This window comes from Elephantulus edwardii, unplaced genomic scaffold, assembly GCF_000299155.1.
Source record: "Elephantulus edwardii isolate Elephantulus edwardi_28Jun2011 unplaced genomic scaffold, EleEdw1.0 scaffold00021, whole genome shotgun sequence".
Classification (NCBI taxonomy): Eukaryota; Metazoa; Chordata; class Mammalia; order Macroscelidea; family Macroscelididae; genus Elephantulus; species Elephantulus edwardii.
The window spans coordinates 9,729,370-9,750,303 of NW_006399771.1; the positions used below are offsets into that span (position 1 = coordinate 9,729,370).

Below are 20,934 nucleotides of genomic sequence, written 5' to 3' on the forward strand. Positions count from 1 at the left end.
ACCAAAAGAATCATGCATACTGAGCGAATGTTACCTGAATATTCTAAAATTGTTCCAAGAACAGATGTGCACTAGAGAAAACTAGGCTGCTGGCCAATAAGAACTCAAAGTGCTCTTTTTAGGAGCTTGCCACTTGTTGTTAGAATTTAGTTATCAATAGGAACACAGTAAACATTCCAACTGAGAATAAGGTAACACATAAGAAATGAAATCATAATGATGGCAGAGGTAAAACATCTCTTCTTGATATTGTTTATGTTAACATGCTTCATTTTCCATTGTGTAGGAGGCACTATAGCCAGTGTTTTCCTCATAAACATTATTCATCACCCCAAAATTATCAATTTCAAGTATATTACTTAGGCACATCAACTCATATAATTGTGGCTATTTTAAGTTGGAAGGGACCCACAGGAACTCATTACAACCACATCCCGACTTTAAAGAGAAGGTTATGAAGGCCACTTTCTTATCTGATAACACACATAGCTTAATTGCACTTTGGGAAAAACTTTTCTCTTTCTAGAAAATAAAGTAACAAAAAAGGAAAACAGAAGTGTTAACTCTACAGGGTAACACATATGCCACTGTAATCCTTAGAAAAATGTTAAGTATGTGAAAGAACTGACTTAATCAGGAAAGAGAGATTAATATTCTAAAGTAATCAGCATAAATAAAAACTAACCAAAAATCTTGGAGAGGGTGCATGAAAAACAAGCTGCCCCAAAAAGTTCTTAAGAAACAGCAAGTTCTTAAGTGCAACCCTGCTCAATTAACTGTAAAAGAGTTTATCAATGTGTTCCTAGAATTTGAATCATTTCTTAATTCACCAAAATCTGTTCCAATGTACCTGAAAATTAAGTCTATTTTTAATATTTAAGATATACCTCATTGTTGTTGTTGTTGTAAGGTGCCACTGAGTCGAGTACAACTCAGCATGACCTTACGAACAAAAGATCTGAACCCTCTTTAATCCTGTGCCATCCTCACACTTCCAGACACCCAAGCCCATTGGGGCAGTCACTGTGACAATCCACCTGATTGGGGGTTTTCCTCTTTCATTGACCCTCCACTTATCCCAGGATCATATTCCTCTCCAAGGACTAGCTCCTCCTAGCCACATGCCCAAAGTATGTGAGGTGAAGCCTCATCACTCTTGCCTCCAAAGGGCTCTTTGGCTTCACCCTCTCCAAGACCTATCTGTTTGTCCTCTTGGCCGTCCATGGGATGTTCAGTGCTCTTCAGCAACACCACAGCTCAAAGGGGTCAATTCCTTTTCTGCCAAATCCTCATTCTGTCCAAATCATCATACAACAATTCTTAGAATGTTGTTGTTGTTGTTATGTGCCGTCGAGTCGCTTGTGACTCATAGTGACCCTATGTACAACAGTCCTAAACTCCGCTCTGTCCTGTGCCAATCGCACTGTCTCTGACACTCCCATCCCAATTATCCCAGTCACTGAATCAATCCACCTCATATTTCCATACTTGAAAACTCAACCTCCTTTGACGTTTCTGTTATCTAAATGTGTTCTGTTGTACATAGGGTTTTCAGAGGCCTGCTATTTAAGAAGTGGATGGCCAATCCTTCTTCCTAGTCTGTCTTAATGTGAATGTTCAGATTTAGAGAAGTATCAGACAGACCAGCAAGTTAAAGGTATATCCCTTATTGCAGAGTTAACTTTAGTGTCAGTGTTGATATAATAATTTTGCATAAACTTTACAGTACCAGCATCATTTTAGAAACAATTACTCCCAATTTCCCTAATCTATCTAAAAGGCCAACTCAAATATTACTAAAATTAAGTTTAGATTATACATATTGGCTTATAAGAAAAAAAGCCTTAATGATACTTTCAGATATTATTGTATAAGACACTTAAATGGCCAGCAATATCTTAATAGTTTCCTGATCAAGAAAAAAATTTTCCTAAGTATCCTAGATATGGAGACATATTGCCACATATTTTACATAAATTATCTCATTAAATTATCCTAACAACCATACAAAGTAGGTAATGCTTTCTCTATTCTATACAACAGAGAGCAGAGGCTCAAAGATTCCAGCAATCAGTATTATGAAGATAGTTACCAGAGATGGGAAGAGAGGGACTGCGAAGTAAAAATTAACACATAGAAAGCAGATCTTTATTAAGATGGGTGAAGAGAAAGGAAATTGACAATAAGGGAATAACCGGACATTTTGGCATTGTACTTAATGTTATCAAACAAAATGTGCCTGAGAATGATTGTATAAAAAAGTCAGCATGCTTTCTGAACTTTCACTCCATTCACATGGTCTTTTAAACATTACAAGGTAATCGAGTTAATTTGAAAACCCTTATAAAACATTCCTCTTCATCAATCTATTGCTTGAAAGAGTGTAAGAAAAAGGAATGTTTTCTAATTTGTTATAAAAGAAGATATCACCAGATCCAAGTTTTATGATTTTTCTATTATATATGAGAAGTAGATAACGCCTACAAATTCTCAAAACATGACTAATTAACACAAGAAAATCTGAGCTTAACTAACATATATACCCCCTTCCTAACTTCAAGATTGTCAGTACAGCTCTGAATCGCAACATATTTTTAAAAAAAAAAGAAGTTCTGGCAGTGAAGAGGGAGCTCATGAGTGCCCAGTCACAATATGCCCTGCCAAGCAAAACCAAAGCAGCAAAGATTATTTACACCCAATGCACTGTAATTGGTCCTATTACCCTGCAAAAGGAAAGACGTGCTTGGATTGGCCAGAATGTCTATTCACAAGAACCTTAGAACACAGTGCAAGAAATGCAGAAAAACCAACAGAAAAGAAAGCTAAGAGAGAACTAACTGCTTAAGTGTTGATACTAGGAGGCTACGGACGATAGGGAAGGCAGATCAGCTGCAGAGACATGGCATAAAGAAACTGCTAACACTAGTAGATCAATTCCAGAGTCCAAGTAGAAAATATAGCAACAACACAGAGAGAGAACACAGCCATGCTTTTCAGGAAGAAAGGAGTGAAATGCTAAAGGTATAACAATAAACCAAGTCATCCAGTCCTCTAGCCCAGCACCCATTATATCTCATCTATAACCATACAGATTCAGTTATTCAGAATGTTCACAAGTTTCACTTGATTCTCAATCATCTGATAGTCTTCAGTTATATGATTGCAGTTATGTGCCATACAAACGTACACAAAGTCTATGGTGTCTGTAAAGTCTACTACATTAAAAATCTGAAGTACACAGAACAGTTCATAACAACAAACAGTAGTCACTTTTCAATGTATATAAAACCATTATTATGTTAATGATGTTTCAGTGTATCTAGAAGTGTTTCATTAAGGTTTTGTACGCATAAAAAAAGTATACTATACAGGAAACCTTGGGGGCATAGAACATAACCTGTAAAGCAGCTACTTATAAGGTCAGTGGTTCAAATTCACCTACACCACTCAGAAGAGAGACAGATAAGCTCGTCTCCTAAAGATTTACAGCCTTGGAACCCCAAAGGAAGGACAGAGAAATCTACTCAACAGCCATGGCTTTTTCCCTCTCCAAACTGTGACCCCAATGTGCCAAATGCGGTATTGGTCACCTATCATGGACAGTATTTGGTGGAGCTCCCCGATTAAAACAAGCCTGGAAGCAGAAGTGGCATCCACTTCTGAAAGAGCTTGCCTCCGGAAACCCTATGAACTTGAAGAAACGAAGAAAGTTATACAAGTGTTCAGGTCTTTCATTCCTAGGGTCGCTATGAGTCGCCTACAACTCGATGGCACTTAACAACAACAACAACAACTATATACTAACATTTGCATGCCTGATGCTAGGCAGAGATTATTCCAAACAGTTTCAACTTAACATATAAATCTGACTTAAAGACATATTTATGTATGAAAATTGTTCATAATTCAGGGACTGCCTCTGCATGTTATTCACAAAATGTCCAAAGCGCACAGCCTATTTTTTTTCAGAATGTGTACTGGATGCTAAGGAATTATATATATATATATATACACACACACACATTTTTAACCTTTTTTTTTCTTACTTTCTAGTCAATAAAATGACCAGGCTGTAGACAGCAGACTGGTTAAAAGTACCTAAGTAATCCCAACAGTTACTAACTTGGTAATTTTGACACTAGAACTCTAGACTTTTCTCTTGTTCCAGTATTCACTCATTCACAACACTTCCTCAACTACATAGCACTTTTTCTTTCTTTAAAAAAAATAAATAAGCATAACTCACTTTAGAAAGAGTTCCACTGAAAACACTTCTACTAAAAATGTGGAACTTCAGAGATAAAGGGCTTTAACCAACTTGTCCAAAGTCTAAAGGTTTAATTTTATCCAGTTAAAGGATTCTTTTTATTACTATTCAAATACCCTCATCATTTTTAGCATTATCTGTTGTCTGAACAGGTACTTATAGTTCTTATTTCAGCTGTCTAAACATAGACACTTTGTTGTCTGCCTAAAATCTATAAATTCCTCACCCTATGAAAGCCAAATTTCTTTATAATGCATCATTCAAAATAACACAAACCAACAAAAGCACTGACTCTAGAGACTTGATTTAGGCATTTGGATTCACTGAAATCAAGTTTGTTTATTTGTCACAATCAGAATTTACCATCTGTCTCTTACCTATTTTATAGTAATGTTACAAAGAAGGCTGGCACTATTATGTATGATGTTTTTGTTGTTGTTGAGGACCATCGAGTCAGAACCCACCCCACTGCTGACTCTGCAGCAGTTTTTCAGAAGCTATTAATCACACGGGAGGAGACTGTCCATCCTTCTCATCATTATGCATGACAGTGACAGACACTTCAATAGAAATCATCTCTGAGGCTCACAAGAAGATCTCCATTCTAAAATTTAAGCTCAATCTAAAACCCATGTGGACGCTTTAAAGAAGATATTATCATTAAATAGACCCCAGAAAAAAGCAAAAGAGAGAAATTATAGGTTTTCCCCAGGGATTAGTGAGGGGTCCCCAGAGAAACAACAGTAGAGAGAAATACAAAGAAACCAATGGAGCCAGAGAAATTTATTCCGAGGCTTTAGCTGGCATGATAGTAAGGGCTGGCAAGTCCTAAATCTTAGCAGGCTGCAAATTCCAGCAATGTATCTATGCTACACTCTAGAAGCAGAATTCTTTCTCTTTCAGGAAACTTCACCTTGGGTTCTTAAAGCCTTCAACTGACTAGATGAGGCCCATCCATTTACAGGGAGTTCTGGTGCCGTAGTCCATAGGGAGCGGCACTACTAAACCAAAGCCTAGGCTTCTCTAGAGGTTCAAATCCACCAGACACTCCCACAGAGTAAAGTTGAGAAACCTCCTTCCCTATGATTCACAGCCTCAGAAATCCAATGGAGAGTCAGCTGTGAGTCAGAATTACCATGACGATAATGAAAGACACATATCATTTATTTACTTCACTTTAAAGTAAACTTGATCGGAAACACCAATCATGTGTTAATACTTTCATAGGAACATCTAGACTAATGTCTGACTAAACATTCATTGAGGACATGGCTTGGACACAAATTTAACCACCAGCTAGAATAGTGGGAATCCCGAACACTTAATTATACTCATGTGAAACCCATACCCAGACCCAGGAGGATGTTACCTGAACAGAGCAAGGGAACATAGCATAATTTAAAAATCAAGAAAAGTATACATCAGGGATATATTATCTCTCCATACCTATTCAATCTGCATGCAGAGCAAATCATTCATTAAACCCAACTCTATGAAGAATGTGGTATCAGATTTGGAGGAAGGTTCATCAACAAGCTGTGATATGCAGACGGCACACTTTGCTTGCCAAAATCAAGGAGGACCTGAGATGCCTATTGTAGACAGTCAAGGAACACAGCGTTCAACATGGATTACATCTGAGCATCAAGAAAAGAATTTTACCAGTGAGCCAACAGGCAACGTCATAAGACAGAAGACTTAAGTGGTTAATGATTTCATCTTGCTACAATCCACAACATATACCCTTGGCAGCATCAGTCAAGAAATCAAAAAGCGTGTAGTACTGAGAAGTCTGTGATCAGTGACCTACAGAGGAGCAGCAATGTCAATTTAAGAAGTAAGGTACACCTGATCCAAGTCTGGATCTTTTCAGTTGCTTCCCTATGCATCAGATAGCTGGAGACTGACTAAGGATGACAGAAGAAGAATCAATACCTTTGAGTTATAGTGTTGGAGAAGAGTGCTGAATACACCTATACACTGAAAAAACAAGAACAACGAAAAAACAACAAAAACAAAAAAAATCCCAACCCAAGAACCCAAAACCCCACAAACAAATCAGTCTCAGAGAAACTGCAGCCAGAACGCTAGTTAGAGCAAAGGATGATGACACTCGAGCTCACATACTTTGGGCATGTGGTCAGAAGAAGCCTGTTCCTTGGAGAAGGTCACCATGCTTGGAAGAGTGGAGAGTCAGAGAAAGAGAGGAAGACTCTGAATGAGATGGACAGGCACAGAGGCTAGAGCAATGGGCTCAAGTATCACAGGGATGGAGAGAATGGAGCAGGATAGGGTGGGGGTCAGGGGTGCTGTTTACAGGGTCACTATGAGTCTTGGTCATCTCAAAGACATCTAACACCACCACATGAAGTGCAGAATCTCAGCCTCATCCCCAGACAAACTGAAGCTTAAACAAGACACTTAACAAGGGAAAGTGCACTTAAACAAGGGCAAGTGATTCACAAGTAGAGGGAAATTTGGGAAGCACTGGTCTAGGTACATGTGCATAAGTACAGATGGAAGAGATACAGCACAAGGGCCAACTCAAATGTCTTTGAGAAATATAGAGAGAGCCATCAAGTTCCAGGTGAGTGAGGATTTAAATTCTTTTTAAAGGGATTTAAAAAAAAAAAAAAAAAGTCAACTGTCCATATCACTGAAAGGCGGTCTGGAGAAGATCAGTAGTAAGAAAGGACCAGATTTAGGCCCCACTGGCTGCCACACCCATCCACAACATCATACAAGGCACAGATTTAAAAACAGCTGCTAAATGCTAAATATTCTCTCATAGAAATAGTTTCCATTTTTTATGCTGATAAAATAGAAGAGGTTTTAAAACAGTAACATTTCACATTCTGCTCCACATAAACAAAATAAAAAATACTGGGTTTTTTAAGGGGGGAAAGCAATATAGAGATGAAAGAAAGCAAATTTGAAAAGGTAACATTAAAAAGAAAATAAGGTATTCATGATAAATTAGAGTTGACAATAGTTGGCTACACATAAGGGTCACTGATAAATTTGTATTCAACTCTCAAATTCATTTTTCTGTTAAACTGGAACATACTTCAATATAATAAGTGTGAGTTAAACTATAACCCTTTCTTCTTTCCTATCAATTCTGTTATATAATTCAGTGCTTTTCCCCCCTTTTTAATAATATAGGAAGAATAACTTCCCTATTTTTAATGAAGGTAATCAAATGAATTCAGGGACACCAGTTTTGCATAACTTTAAATAATTACTTCGCTATGAAAAACTACTTCTAAAAAAAAAAAAGTAAGTCTTTTTGCCTGATTAAACTTCTTCATCATCTAAGAACTTTGATTCTGCCCATTTGTAGTTGGGAAATTTTTCAGTAGAAGTTTGCTTTGTCAAAATGGGGGGGGGGGGGTGGAGGGCTGTTTGTTTGTTTTTCAGTTGTATTGAGAAGGCAGTCCTGTGGTTAATCATTTGCTCAGGAGGAGGGAAGCAGCTTGTACTCAAAGAAAAGCACTTGTTAAAATATTTGGACCGAAGCATTCTGCCAAAAGGCATCTTGTATCACCCAAAGTAGCAGACTTGATATTTAAACTACCTTTAAAACTGGAACACAGAAAAGCAAAAGTAGCCAAAAGACAGTCTGAAAAACAATGAGGAAGATCCCAGAGGGACAGTTCTGCTCCTCATGGCTGCTAGCCCTACCTGTACACTCCTCCCAAATGGCTCTGTAATGCTGCACAAGCTCCCCAACTGAGAAACACAGTCAACTCTGCGGATGTAATCTCCACAACCGCCAACTAAGGGGCATCCTGCAGACGATACAATTTTCAAGAACGTCACTTTCAACATCATGCACTGACATCCAGTAAGCCCCACTTCATTCTGGAGAGTTCTGTTACTAAACGGTTTGACTACTGACACATTTTTAATCCCAAAGATGCCACTAACAGGAGAGAGAACAAGGCAGGCATGCATTCACAGTGGAACAAATTGGAAATTAACAGAAACAAGATGTTTACTTTTCCCAAAGTGTTTTCACTTATCTTGCCTCTCCCTAAGCCTAATTTTATAATCATGGCCTTTTTAAAGAATTTCATTAACAATGCCCCTTACAACAGTAACCTAAATATCCACATACTGTATATGTGTGCATGTAACTTTCTCATATATAAAACACACATCATACTCAGCCAAAAAAGAAAGAAAATGGGGAATGACCCATATCCTGTCAGTCGCTTTTTTACATACTCATTCATCTCAATACATTGCCCTCAAGTCAGAACCCATTCATAGCTGACCCTCCAAGCAGGTGTCAGAGGCTGTAAATCACACAAGTCCATCTTTCTATCCAGCAGTAGCTGGTAGATTCAAACTGCCCGCCTTTAGGCTGACAACACAACTCTATCCACTAAGCTACCATAGCTACCTAAAATACTTATTAACAGCTGAAAACCCAAAATTTCATAAAACAAAACTGTAAAATTGGACTAGCTTACTTTGTCAAGTGCATTTAAAAATCATATCCAAAAAATTCCAAGAACTCTTCCCAATGGATTTCGAAACAACAGTGGAACTTGGCTGTTTGAACTACTTCAACCCCACCATTCAATGTGCTCAAAATGTCAAGAGCTACAGTGCATCCCAGAGACCACTCTATAACAAAGAACACATTTTTTGAAGCTATAATACTCCTAAGTGACGATGAGTGAGAATTTCTAGACTTGCACAGTCAAAAATTTCTATGTGTAAAGAAATCAATAATCCCTGGAAATCAGAGTTCTGTAAGGAAAAAAAATACAGCATTCTGATTATCAAATCTTAAGAATTTTTCCTGGTAAAAATCACAATCCTCCATCTCTAAGGCAATGTTTTTATACATTATTTTAAAATAAAAGATATCACGACCACAAGTCTACACTTATTTTTGGTTGTGGGTTGGTTTGTTGTTGTTGTTTTTGTTGTTTTAACTCAATGGTCCTGGGGAATAATTAATTACACATTATAGAAAGTTCCATGGGAATAAGCAAATGGTTTCATAATCAAAGACAAAGAGATCTGACTGCAGTGCCACAAACATTTTATTTGGCCACAACACCTAGCACACAGCTGCTCTTCCAAGGGCACTGATGTGTGTTTCATTTGACAAATCGTGTAATGCAGCCAGTCTTCCTGACTGTAACTACATGCTGTGCCACGCTCCATACCCTGTCTCACTCTGATATCACAAAATGTCATGGCAAGGAAATCAAGAAACAAAGGACGATGTCAAATCACCATAAGCAAATGGCATCTCCTCTGCCAACCACTAAGGTACTTAGAAAACAGAGCAGCAGTGCCTCCAAGCAATATGGCATGTGAGTTACTTCCAAAGCACAAAATCAGCATAGGAGTCATTTGATTCCACAAGAACCTGGATACAGAAATCCATGAGCATTTTCAATTCTTGCATCTTTTCAACCCAGCCATTTTTTAGACATGGGCAAATAAAAAAAAAAATCCAGCTCATCTTTACCACGAACTCATTTCTAGTTACTCAAGTAAAACCCGGGTTACATTGTGTCCTTAATGGAGGAACTGATTCCAAAACCATGACAGCCCCTGGTATCGTACAATCTGGAACAGAAATTATTTTAGAGTTCCTTTTTCAAATTTGTAAATAGGTCTGCTCTATACTTTACAATTCACCTGAAAAGGGGGGTGGGAAGTCATAGCACAAAAATCAAACAGTAAGCACAAAAAGTTCTGTAGACTGAATGGAATATTTACACTTTTTTTTCCCTCCTAGGAATTTAGGAGTACCAGAAAAACTGACAAATGTGACTGAAAAGCTAAACTGACAGAAAAGGAAAAAAGGCAAAGAGATCCATATAAATCTGAGCTTGGATGGCACAGTCTTCAGAAAGCTGTGAATCCAGAGGTGGTGTCTCTCCGGTGGTTCAAATTTATGAGCTGCCACCTGGGAGAGAGATGGGCACTCTCCATCGGTGCCACTTACAGCCTCTGCAAACCCACTGGACCGTCAACTAAAAGTTAAGTTTCCACTCATTGGCAATGAGATTTTAGAGTTGAGGGAACGCTGATATTGTTGTCTGCAGGGAGTTGCAAAGGAAACCTAGCCATGATTCTCTGAGGGTTTGAATCCACCAGCTACTGCTTGAGAGAAAGATGAGAAACTTTCTTTTATGCAATTTACAACTTTGGAAATCCAAAGGAGAGTCAACTATGAGTCATTTCCAGCTCAGTGGCAAAGACTGAATGAGTGTGCATGTTACCAATCATCTATAACGGGTCAGGCCTACAACTTCTATGCCAGTAGAAGAAGTAAAGAGTTCTGCTCACACCGAGGGCCAAGAAAAACCCCTGACATGGCAGTTACCAAGGAAACCTCTGTTATGACTACAGAGTCAATGAGCATCGGACCAAGAGTAAGGTCAGTCCAAACCATTCACCATGTATCTCAGGCATGGATGCCCTTGGAAAGAAGGCAACGGGGTCCCAATGAAAGTTTTCAATGTAATTGTCAAAATATACATGAATGAGAGATCAAAAGTTAACAGAAGGTAAATCAGAAAGACATTCAACCTGCCAAAGGATAAACTATCAGTATTTTTCTAGTCAATCATCTAACTCCAAGATTCACACACTTTCCAGAACCTGCTAGAAGTACAAAAAAGAAAAGACAGACGATCTCTGGGTCAATGCCTAAGCACAAGGGCAAGGACCTGCTAGAAATATATCATTAAATAAACATATATATTTCATAACATATAATCTGTGTCATCTTGCATCCAAAGGAAGCTGAGAGTATATTGTGGTTGTTTTAGGTGCCATCAAGTACAACACACAGCGACCCTATGAACAATAGATGTGAACCCTTTCTTAGGCTTTGCCATTCTCACACTATCTGAAACACTAGAGCCCACTGCAGCAGTTACTGTATCACTCCACCCAGCTGAGAGTCTTCCACTCCTTTGCCGGCTCTCCACCTTTTCAAGCATGATATCCCTTTCTAAGGAATAATCTTTCCTGACAACATGCCTGAAGTATGTGAGACAAAGCTTTATCATCTTTGCCTCGAAGGAGCACTCTGGCTACACTTTCTCCAAGGCATATCTGTTCTCTTGACAGTCCATGGGATGTTCAGCACTCTTCTCCAACACCACAGCTGAAAGGCATCAATTTTTCTTCTGTCCTCTTTATTCACCTGTCCAGCTCTCTGATGCACAGCAAGTTACTGGAAAGACCATGGCCAAAATTAGACACACCTTAGTCTTCAAACTAACATCACTGCTCCCCGATAATTTGGAGAGGTCCTTGACTACAGACTTTCCCGGTGCAGTATGTCTCCTGATTTCCCGATTGCTGCTACCAATGGTGTTGGCTGTGGATCTAAGTAAGATGGAAGTTGTTGACAGTTTCAATCTTTTCTCCATCTATCATGCTGCTGCCTATCGGTCCCGTGGTAACAATCTCTGTTTTCTTGACACTGAAACACAATCTATATTGAAGGCTGCATTCTTTAATCTTCTACAAAAAATGCTTCAAGTCCTCCTCATTTTTAGCAAGCAAGGTTGTACAATCTGCATAAAGCAGGTTCTACTCTTGATGCCACCTTCCTCATATAGAGTTCAGATTCTCAAATAATTTGTTCAGCATACACACTGAATAAGTATATAGAGAGAATAAAATCCTGATGCAATCCTTTCTGGTAGTATTGTTGCTGTGGAGTGCCATTGAATTGTAACTGTCCCACACCTGACCCTCCAGCAGGTTTTCAGAAGCAGTTATTCGCATGGGAGGAGATTGTCCATCCTTTTCCCACAGAGCAGCTGGTAGCCTCGAACCACGTGTCTTTGGAGCTGCAGCACAGCTTCTTGCCCATAGGCTACCAGAGCTCCATTATGTTAGTACAATCTATAGAGAATCAGGCCGCTAACCCAAAGGTCACTGGACTTCAGGAGTTAGAATCCATGAGTTGCTCTTACGAGACTGATGGGAAATTTCCTCCCATGACCATTTTCAGCAGCAGAAGTCTGATGGAGGGCTGCTATGTGCCAGAGACAATTTGACAACAGTGATTTTAATTTTGAGTACTACCCATAATTGATAAACTATATAGCTGTTTAGTTCTCTAAAATACATACAAAAACCCTTTAAAGAAAACATCTGTCACTGTGTATCATTATACCTGTAATTAATTATTCAAAATATAGTCTTTTTCATACTATAAAAACTAGAAAGTGTACAATTCTTAATGATACTCTCCCCCACTTGCCCCAATCAGGATTCCAAGTGACAACAGCTATTCATAGAGGAGAGGTCTTTTATATTCAATAACCTGCAGGTCTTTCCATCAAGGCAGCCACATCTGTCCCTCTTGTGAAGCCATAAAAGAACTCAAAGCTGAAACACTATCCAGCTTCCAGGAGTGAAGTGAAATGTTTAAAAGATGTACGTTACTATGTTAAAAGCACTTTGGGCAAATACAAAAGAAAGAAGCTTTGTCAGCCACAGATTTTACTTTTATCAGATCACCCTAAGGGTAAGCTGTGCCCTTTCCTAATGTCATGAAGGCACTTGTTTTAGAGAAAAAGCAGTCCTGTCCTATGATAAACAGCTGTGCCATCAGGGCCACTTTACGTAAGGGCTTTTAGTTTGCTGAGAAGCACCAAAGAGATTAGGAAGACAAGCTATGCTCCTAACTCATGCTGGAATCCAAAAGGTTGTAGCCATTTCAGAATTACAGCAACAGGGAATTCAGTGTTGCCACAGAGTGCATTAATGCTAAAAATTTAAGTGTAGATGACAAGAAAAAAACCCAGAGAATCATCAATGTAAACTAATAATCAAAAGGGAATATGTGTGTGTAAGAAGACAGAAGTCCTGGTAGCATGGTGGTTGAATACTGAATTGTTACTTGACAGGTCTGCAGTGGAACCTTCCAGCCCCTCCACAGGACAAAGATGCAGCAGCACACTCCTGTAAGGACCCACAGCTTTAGGAACTACTCTGTTTTAGAGGGCCTATGAGTTGATAGTAATTCAACCTTGGGATTGGCTTTGTCTTGCAAAACATACAATAGTCATCCTACCTGCCCCGCCTCTTATGCTTTGTTGTTGCTGTTATGTGCCTTGAAGTCCTTTGCGACTCACAGCAACCCTACCCTTACGCACAACAGCCCTAAACCCTGCTCTATCCTGTGCCAATCGCATTTCCTCTGACACACCCATCCTGATTACCCCAGTCACCGAATCAATCCACCTCATAGAGGGTCTTCCTCTTCCCCTCCTGTGCTGTCCCTCCACCCTACCAAGCATGATGTCCCTCTCCAAGGACTTGTCTCTCCTTACAACATGTCCAAAGTATGTCAGACGAAGCCCCAGAATCCTTGACTCCAAGGAGTAGCCTGGTTTAGCCCTCTCCAAGATGAATCTGTTTGTTTTCTTCGCAGTCCAGGGTACATTCAATACTCTTCTCCAGCATCACAGCTCAAAGGCATCAATTCTCCTTCTGTCCTCCCTAGTCATTGTCCAACTCTCTGATGCATAACAAGTGATTGCAAAGACCATGGCCTGTATCGGGCGCACCTTAGTCTCCAGAGAGACACCGTTGCTCTTGAGTACTTTAAAGAGGTCCCTAACAGCAGACCTTCCCATCGCGATACGTTTTTTTATTTCCTGGCTGCTGGTGCCAAGAGTGTTGACCGTGGAGCCGAGCAAACGGAAGCTGTGAACAATCTCTATCTCTTTACCAGCCATCCTGATGCTACCAATTGGTCCAAGGTGAGAATCTTTGTCTTCTTGACATTGAGTCCATACTGAAGGCTGCAGTCCTTGACCCTCTGCAGCAAGTGCATGAGGTCCTCCTCAGTTTCGGCAAGCAGGGTTGTGTCATCTGCATAATGCAGATTGTTAATAGATCTTCCACCAATCCTGACGCCACACTTCTCCTCACAGAGCCCAGCCTCTCGGATAATCTGCTCTGCATACAGATTGAAAAGGTATGGAGATAGGACACATCCCTGGCATACACCCTTCCCAATTTTGAACCATGCAGTGTTACCCTGCTCTGTTCTGACGACTGCCTCTTGGTCCAAGTATAGGTTTCACATTAGCACGATTAAATGTTCTGGGATTCCCATTCTTTTCAGAGTCAGCCCAAGCTTTTATTTTCCATGATTTTGGTTACCTGCTGTTTAGTTGTGGTACAAAAATATCAAATTAATATTGTGTTAAATTTCACACCAATGTACTCCAGCCACCCCAGATGTGAATTATTGATTGTGTCAAATTTATAAATTAAACTTTAGCATGCATATGCATGGCCAAGGCAAAATATGTATACAGTACAAAGTTCAGTACTATCCATGGTTCCAGATGGAGGTATCCATGGGAGTCTGGGACAATAGCCAACAGGGATGTGGGGATGACATGATGTGTGTATGCATGTGGATGTAAATGCGTACATGATCGATTTTCAATTCACATCTATCCAATGTGACATGGTATGTGACCTCACAGAGCTTTCCAGGCTGTAATCTCAGCAAAGTGGACTATCATTTTTTCTCCTCCAAAGGACAGTTATCAATCTAGTTCTCAAACAGTGTACCACCAGCACTCCTACCTTTATTTCTCTCTCTCATCGCTGTCATGTCAGAACTGACAGCTGATCCTCCAGCAGATTTTCAGAGGCTGTAAATGGCCTAGATGTTTCCTTACTTGCCATCTTTCTCCCTCAGAGCAGCTGGTGGATTTGAACCACTGACTCTGGGTTGGTAGTGCAACTCCTTGCCCACTCAGCCACCAGAGCTGCCTTCTACCTTTCCTTAGAGAGAGTAAAACCTGTGAAAGTGAGAACCTGTGGAAGGCACGAACCTGTCAATGAAAGGAATCTCATCCAGTTTCCACTAATTGCAACAGAAAAGTGGTAACACTACATCATCAAAGTAGAAAACTGGTGAGACTTGGAAAAACCAGACAGTTCCATTAAATTCAGGCATATACACATACACACCTCTGGATGCAAATAAGAGACAGATGGCAAGAGATTCTCCCTACGGTATTTGTGCATGTCCACTAAGGGCTTGTATTTGGGTCACTTGCTAAAATCCTCATGTGACAGGACCAATACAAGTAACAGAAAACAATCAACACTGAATTTGCTTGATTTTAATCTTAATTTACTGATAACAAAAATATTTGTTAAAAATAGCAAAATGGACTTTTCTAACAGCTGGAAAACAAAATACCTTGTAAAGTAACTCATATGCTATGAATTCTATCCAACTGCATTTTTCTGCTCTATTACACACTGACAAGGAAATTTTTTTTTAAAGTAAAACAACGTAAACACTGGTTTCTTCCAATAATGAGCTGATGAGACACTCTTAGACACGCCTCCCTTATTTAATTTTATAGTATTCTTTCTCAATGTGCTTTTATGAAATACCATGCATACTTTCAGTGACAGAACATAGCAGAATTTTAAGATAATAAATCTGATGAGTCCGAAAGCAAGCCTATTAGAAGGAACCCTTTATAGAGATGCTAACAGAATGATCATTTCATAGGGGATTCTTATCACACAGGGTTAAAACCTCAAATTATTAATATTAAAAGTGTACAATGGAAGAAAGAGTTGACTATGTTTTTGCTTATTTTCTTTTTTCTTCTGAAAAAGCAAGTAGTGGTTTGTTTGGTGCGTTTTTAAAAAAAAAGATTCTAAATTGCTGCTGTTGTTAGGTGCCATAGAGCTGACTATGACTCACAGCAACCCTGTGAACAACAGACCTTAAGTCTACCCTGTCTTCCTGGTTTCTGACAGGCTTGGGCCCATTTTGTTACTATTCTTTAAATCTTGCATTTCTTTCTTTCAGATTCTGATGTCCAAAATCACAATGACTGCAGAGGAAAATAAATCTTTACCAGTATCTTTATAAAAACTAAGATTTACATTTACATCCATATGATTATAAATTTTCTAGCAAGAATTTGGAATGTTTTAAATTCAAGAGTAGAATATTCTGCTTCACACAAATATGGCACAGTGCAATAGCTAACAAACTTATAGGTCATTCTGGGGTTTAACAAATGCTTCTTCAAAGAAGCCACAAATACATTTCTTATTTCCAAAATATTAAATCACATTTTGTTTAATTAATGTGTTAATTTGCTAACATGTAAAAACTGAAAAAATGTAAAAAGAGGGACATTGTATTATATTCTTATGTATGTGCATACACACACACACCTATCTCATTACATCAATTAGATAATATGGACAAAGAGAAATCACATTTTAAAAAAACAACAGTCCTGATTTATCCTTGATGCCTTGAAATAAGCTTATTGTTATCTCCATGGGAGACTTAGTATTTTTAAGGGAATGCAGAGAAAATGATGCAGTGTCATCCTCTACTAACGATGTTAAACAGAAGGAACTCTGGAGAGTCACCACAATTTTTTACCACTGACCTAAACACATTTCTCAAAAATAAATAGTCTTTCAATGGGACACATATGGTTTTTCAATGTGGCAATTTTTAATTTATAATTCCAGTTTTTCCCTAACCACCTAAGAGTCAGCATGTTGTTGTTTCAAGAAGGCAAGAGGCGGTAGAGTTGAAGCTGGAACCATACATGCTTCTTCATCACATTCTGTGAATTCCACTCTTCTAGACTTGTCTTATCACACTGTAGCAGTCTTCAATTCAGCACAAAACACTTGCTGAAATATTGAACTTTACTACGGGGAAATTGATTTTGCTACAAGAAAGTTTTGAGTTACCATTTAAACACAACCAAGCTCCATAAAGCACTGAAAGTAATTGCACATATAGTATATAAAGTAAACTTGATCACTATATTTAAAAGAAATGATAACTTTGGGAAGTACCACAGTAATAATGTGCGAGCCTCAGCAAATAAACCCTCCTGAAGCAAGTGCCAGATTCTTTAAGCTAAAATATAAAGTCTTGAGTAAGTTAAGCCAAGTCGGGCATAAGAGCCATCTCCCTTCTTAAGTACCACTCTCTTCATTCCAACACTGGCCTCCCTTAAAGATCTGTATTTCACAAAAGCTTTGGGGAGCTTGGGAGAGAAGCCATCAGAATCTACATTTGTAGTATTAGAAGTATTTTGAATTTGATTCTTGGCAGTCCGAAATGCACTTATGGGAATAAACATATCCTCTTTATTCTCCAGTTCCTACTTGCCTCCTCAGCTCCTTTTCTATGCCACACTCCAGTGAGTTGTTGTAGATATTTGAAAAGTCACACTTCACAATGCATTCTGACATTCAACAGCTTTAATATGCTGTGTATGCCGCAAATAAATTCAGAGCTCCTCTTAGTAAGAATCTCACAGTACCTAACGTACACAAACCCCAAATTTGGTATTTTTAAAAGTATGTTACTACATAAGTAGTCACCTACTAAAAAAGAAAAATAATACTTTTCAAATCACAACAATCAGTACATCATCTAGCTGTCCTACACAAAATATTTAGCATCATAGCAATTAAAACACATAAGCATATAACAGTATGGTCACACCAATATAGAAGTCAGGAAAACGAACACTTCATTCAGTGTACATCATATGAAGAATTCCTAACAGCTAGCAAACAACAAAGCCCACAGATTTATCATCACACTCACAACAACTCCCCAAAGTTAATCTGTCTGATGATTAGAGAGAATACGCATTAGACTTACTGAAAAATGTATTTGCAAAATCAGTCCAGTTTAAATCTAGAGCAAATAAAATAGGAACACTTGATCTATGTAGATTCCTGTAGAACAATGTTCTACAACTGTTGCACTGTTATATTTTGTTTTTATAAATTGTATATTCTTAAATACTTGCACTTCAAACTTGCCTCAACAGAGCCAGTAACTGCCAAGATTCATCCCCTGTCCTTAGTTTACTCAAAAGTTAGTCATCTTTGGAAGCAAGCTGCTTTAACTCAGGACCAAACTCTCCAAATAGCAGGTGCACTGTAATAGAAAACTGGAGGGGGAAGCAACAGCTCACCTTATCCTATCAAATCCTCCAATTCTCAAAGAATGCAACAGAACTGCTAAAATGTGTGCACAGCTTCCAAGCTAGAGAAAAGTTCTTGTTGAGTAGTGTCTTGCTATTAGTCCCCAATAAATAGCACATCAAATGCATTAAGATGGTTCTGCTGGATGTTCTTACACTATTATCAGAGGAGTTCCTAACAGACAAGTGGATGTGAACCAAGATTTGCTGCTTGAGAGCATGCATCCATGAACATGCTTTTAGCCGGTGAGTGGGAACACTGGAGACTACAGAGTGCAGCTAATTACCACCAGAAGACTTTGCCTTCACTTCCCCTCACTATCAACTACTCTGCTTAAGCTTGCTGGCTGCCAGGCCATGACCCTGGGGATCCATTCACTTTCCATAGCCCAAAGAGGCTGCTGAAAAGCTGTCAAAGTAAATCTGTGCACACTTTTTGGATGGTTTAATTTCAATGGAGCATGAAACTCCTCAGGACGGTTAATAAGTTTAGCGAGGCGTGCTGTTCTCCCTAATATATTTTAATTATGCATCTGTTTTAATTGTAATCAGATTAAGTCACCGGAAAAGGCACAAATTGGAATTTTCCCTAATGGCTATTGGAGCTTTTCATCAGTTTCTAAACACTAACAACGTTTAAAAAATAGGTAGAGACTCTAGCACAACTGTGACATTTTCCAGAAATCGATGCAGTTTCTCAGACAACACAGTTCAGGTCTCATTAGCCACCCAAACTAACCCAAATCAGAAGACAACTTTGGTCCCCTGGTGGCATTTTCTTCCCCAGTTAGAAGGGGAAGGGGGGGAATCACTAAAGTCTAATGCAAAACTCCTAAACAGAAATGCAAACTGAGACTTTTCTGAAGTGCAACTCCATGGATCCCCCATGCCGGGGTGAGGGAGAGGAGCGAAGACCAGACACAGCCTTATCTGGGCTCAGAGTGAAGTACTCCGCACGCCAAGCGGAAAAGTTGAAGGCTAGCGCGATCCCTAGTCCCACTATTTTGGCAACTGTCAAACGTCTGTTTTAACCTCGGGAAATAAAAGTGTCCCATCAATAAAAGGAAACGTTACAGGGAAGATCTATTAGGGGGCGGGGAGCAGCTTCCTTCCAAGCCAGACGCAAAATCGCTTAATGTGCTTTTGCTGCAAGAAACACCTAAGACTGGGGGGAAAAAAACTAGACAAAAAAAACAAAAAAAAAAAACCTTTAAAAATGTATATATTTATATACACATTAAGCAGTTGCCCAAATTGCTGGGATTTCCGTTAAGAAAGTTAAGCGTCTGCCAAACAGCCAGGAAGCCAGAGAAGGAACCTGCTGCAAACTAAGAACCCAACTCCCTGCACCCCGCCCAGAGCACTTGCATCCCGGGTGTTTGCTTTAAGTGTGTGTTCAGGTGTTTCCCACACCTTCAGGTCCTGAATTGATGCCTCCAAGGTGCACTTCAAATCCAAAAGCAGGAAGCTTCAGAGCCACGAGGGAGTCCCCACGCAGCCCTAGTCTCCCCTTCCTCTCCCCCTCCGCCTCCTTACCTGTCATCATAGCAGAAATCTGCACTCAGGGTGTTGAGGTACAAGGCGAACCCCAGAGCGCTGCTCACCAACTCTGCAATCATCTCTCCACCGCCTTCCCTCCGGCTCAGCTCCCAGCGCGAGGGCAGCAGCGGCAACAAAAAACAGAAGCATCAATCCCCACCTTCCGCCGCCTTCTCCTCCCAGCTTCACTTTTCCCTCGCTTCCCCACCCTCCTTCCTCTCCCTCCCTTCCTCCCTCGGGTCCTTCCAATCCACCGCTCCTCTCCTCCTCCTCCTTCTCCTCCTCCTCGCGCCCGTCGCCTCCACTCCTCGTCCTCCCCGGGGGCCGGCTCACACCGCGCTCCCCATGCCCGGCGCCCGTGAGCGGCGAGCGGCGTTCGGGCTGGGCGCTCCCCGGGTGGATGCGCAGGGCTGGTCGTTCGCGCAGCTCGTAGCGCCTCCCCTACCCCATGGCAGTTCGGGTGGCCCTAGGTGAGGAGTGGGACAAGGAGGAGGTGGACGAGTGTGGGGTGGGGACAGAGGGACCGGACCGAGCCGGGCTCTGGGACCAGCTGGAGAGAGAAAGCGGAGAGGGTGGGCGGGACGGGGAGAGCCACCTCCCCACGCCGCCTCCCGAGCGCTCTGCTTCGGAGCCGCTCGGGCTGACTCCGGCCGCCACGGCGGCTGCAGCTCATTCACTCTTTATTAGCTCTCTCTCGGCCCCAACCCCTTCTCCTGTGAAGTGAGAAGAGGCGGCCAGAGACTCCACAAGCTCCCGCGTGGGGTTCACAGAGCTGCCCCCCGCGCCTGCGTGGCCAACCCACCAACGCGGGCGAGCCCCGCCCCTGGCTCCACCCAGCTCCTCCCGGGGCTCCGCCCACTCTCCCCGGGGCTAGAGGCTCCTCCTCCCTGCCCACCCCCTTGGTCCTCTGGCTTCTTGCACCTTCCATTTCTCTCCGGGGAAAGCCCCAGGGACCCCTGGGCGATGGCTGACAAGCCGTCCAGAAGGGCGACTAGCACGTTCCCCGGGAGGGGGAGCTAGAGGAGACGCAGAAGAGGCCTTGGCTCCTCGGCCCGGGGCTGCCTGGCTGCGCCGGCGGCGACTAGTACCGGCTGGGCTCAACCC

At 40.7% G+C, this 20,934-nt stretch overlaps 1 protein-coding gene across 1 annotated transcript in view; it reads right to left on the minus strand.

Moving 5' to 3' along the window:
- TMTC2 (transmembrane and tetratricopeptide repeat containing 2) overlaps positions 1-20,374 on the minus strand; it is a 675,945-nt gene extending 655,571 nt beyond the window's left edge. The window contains exon 1 of the mRNA XM_006882534.1: positions 19,828-20,374. Coding sequence (XP_006882596.1) covers positions 19,828-19,910 — 83 coding nt within the window. The 5' untranslated portion in view covers positions 19,911-20,374. The remainder of the gene's footprint in view (positions 1-19,827) is intronic.
- Between the last annotated feature and the right edge of the window lie 560 nt (positions 20,375-20,934).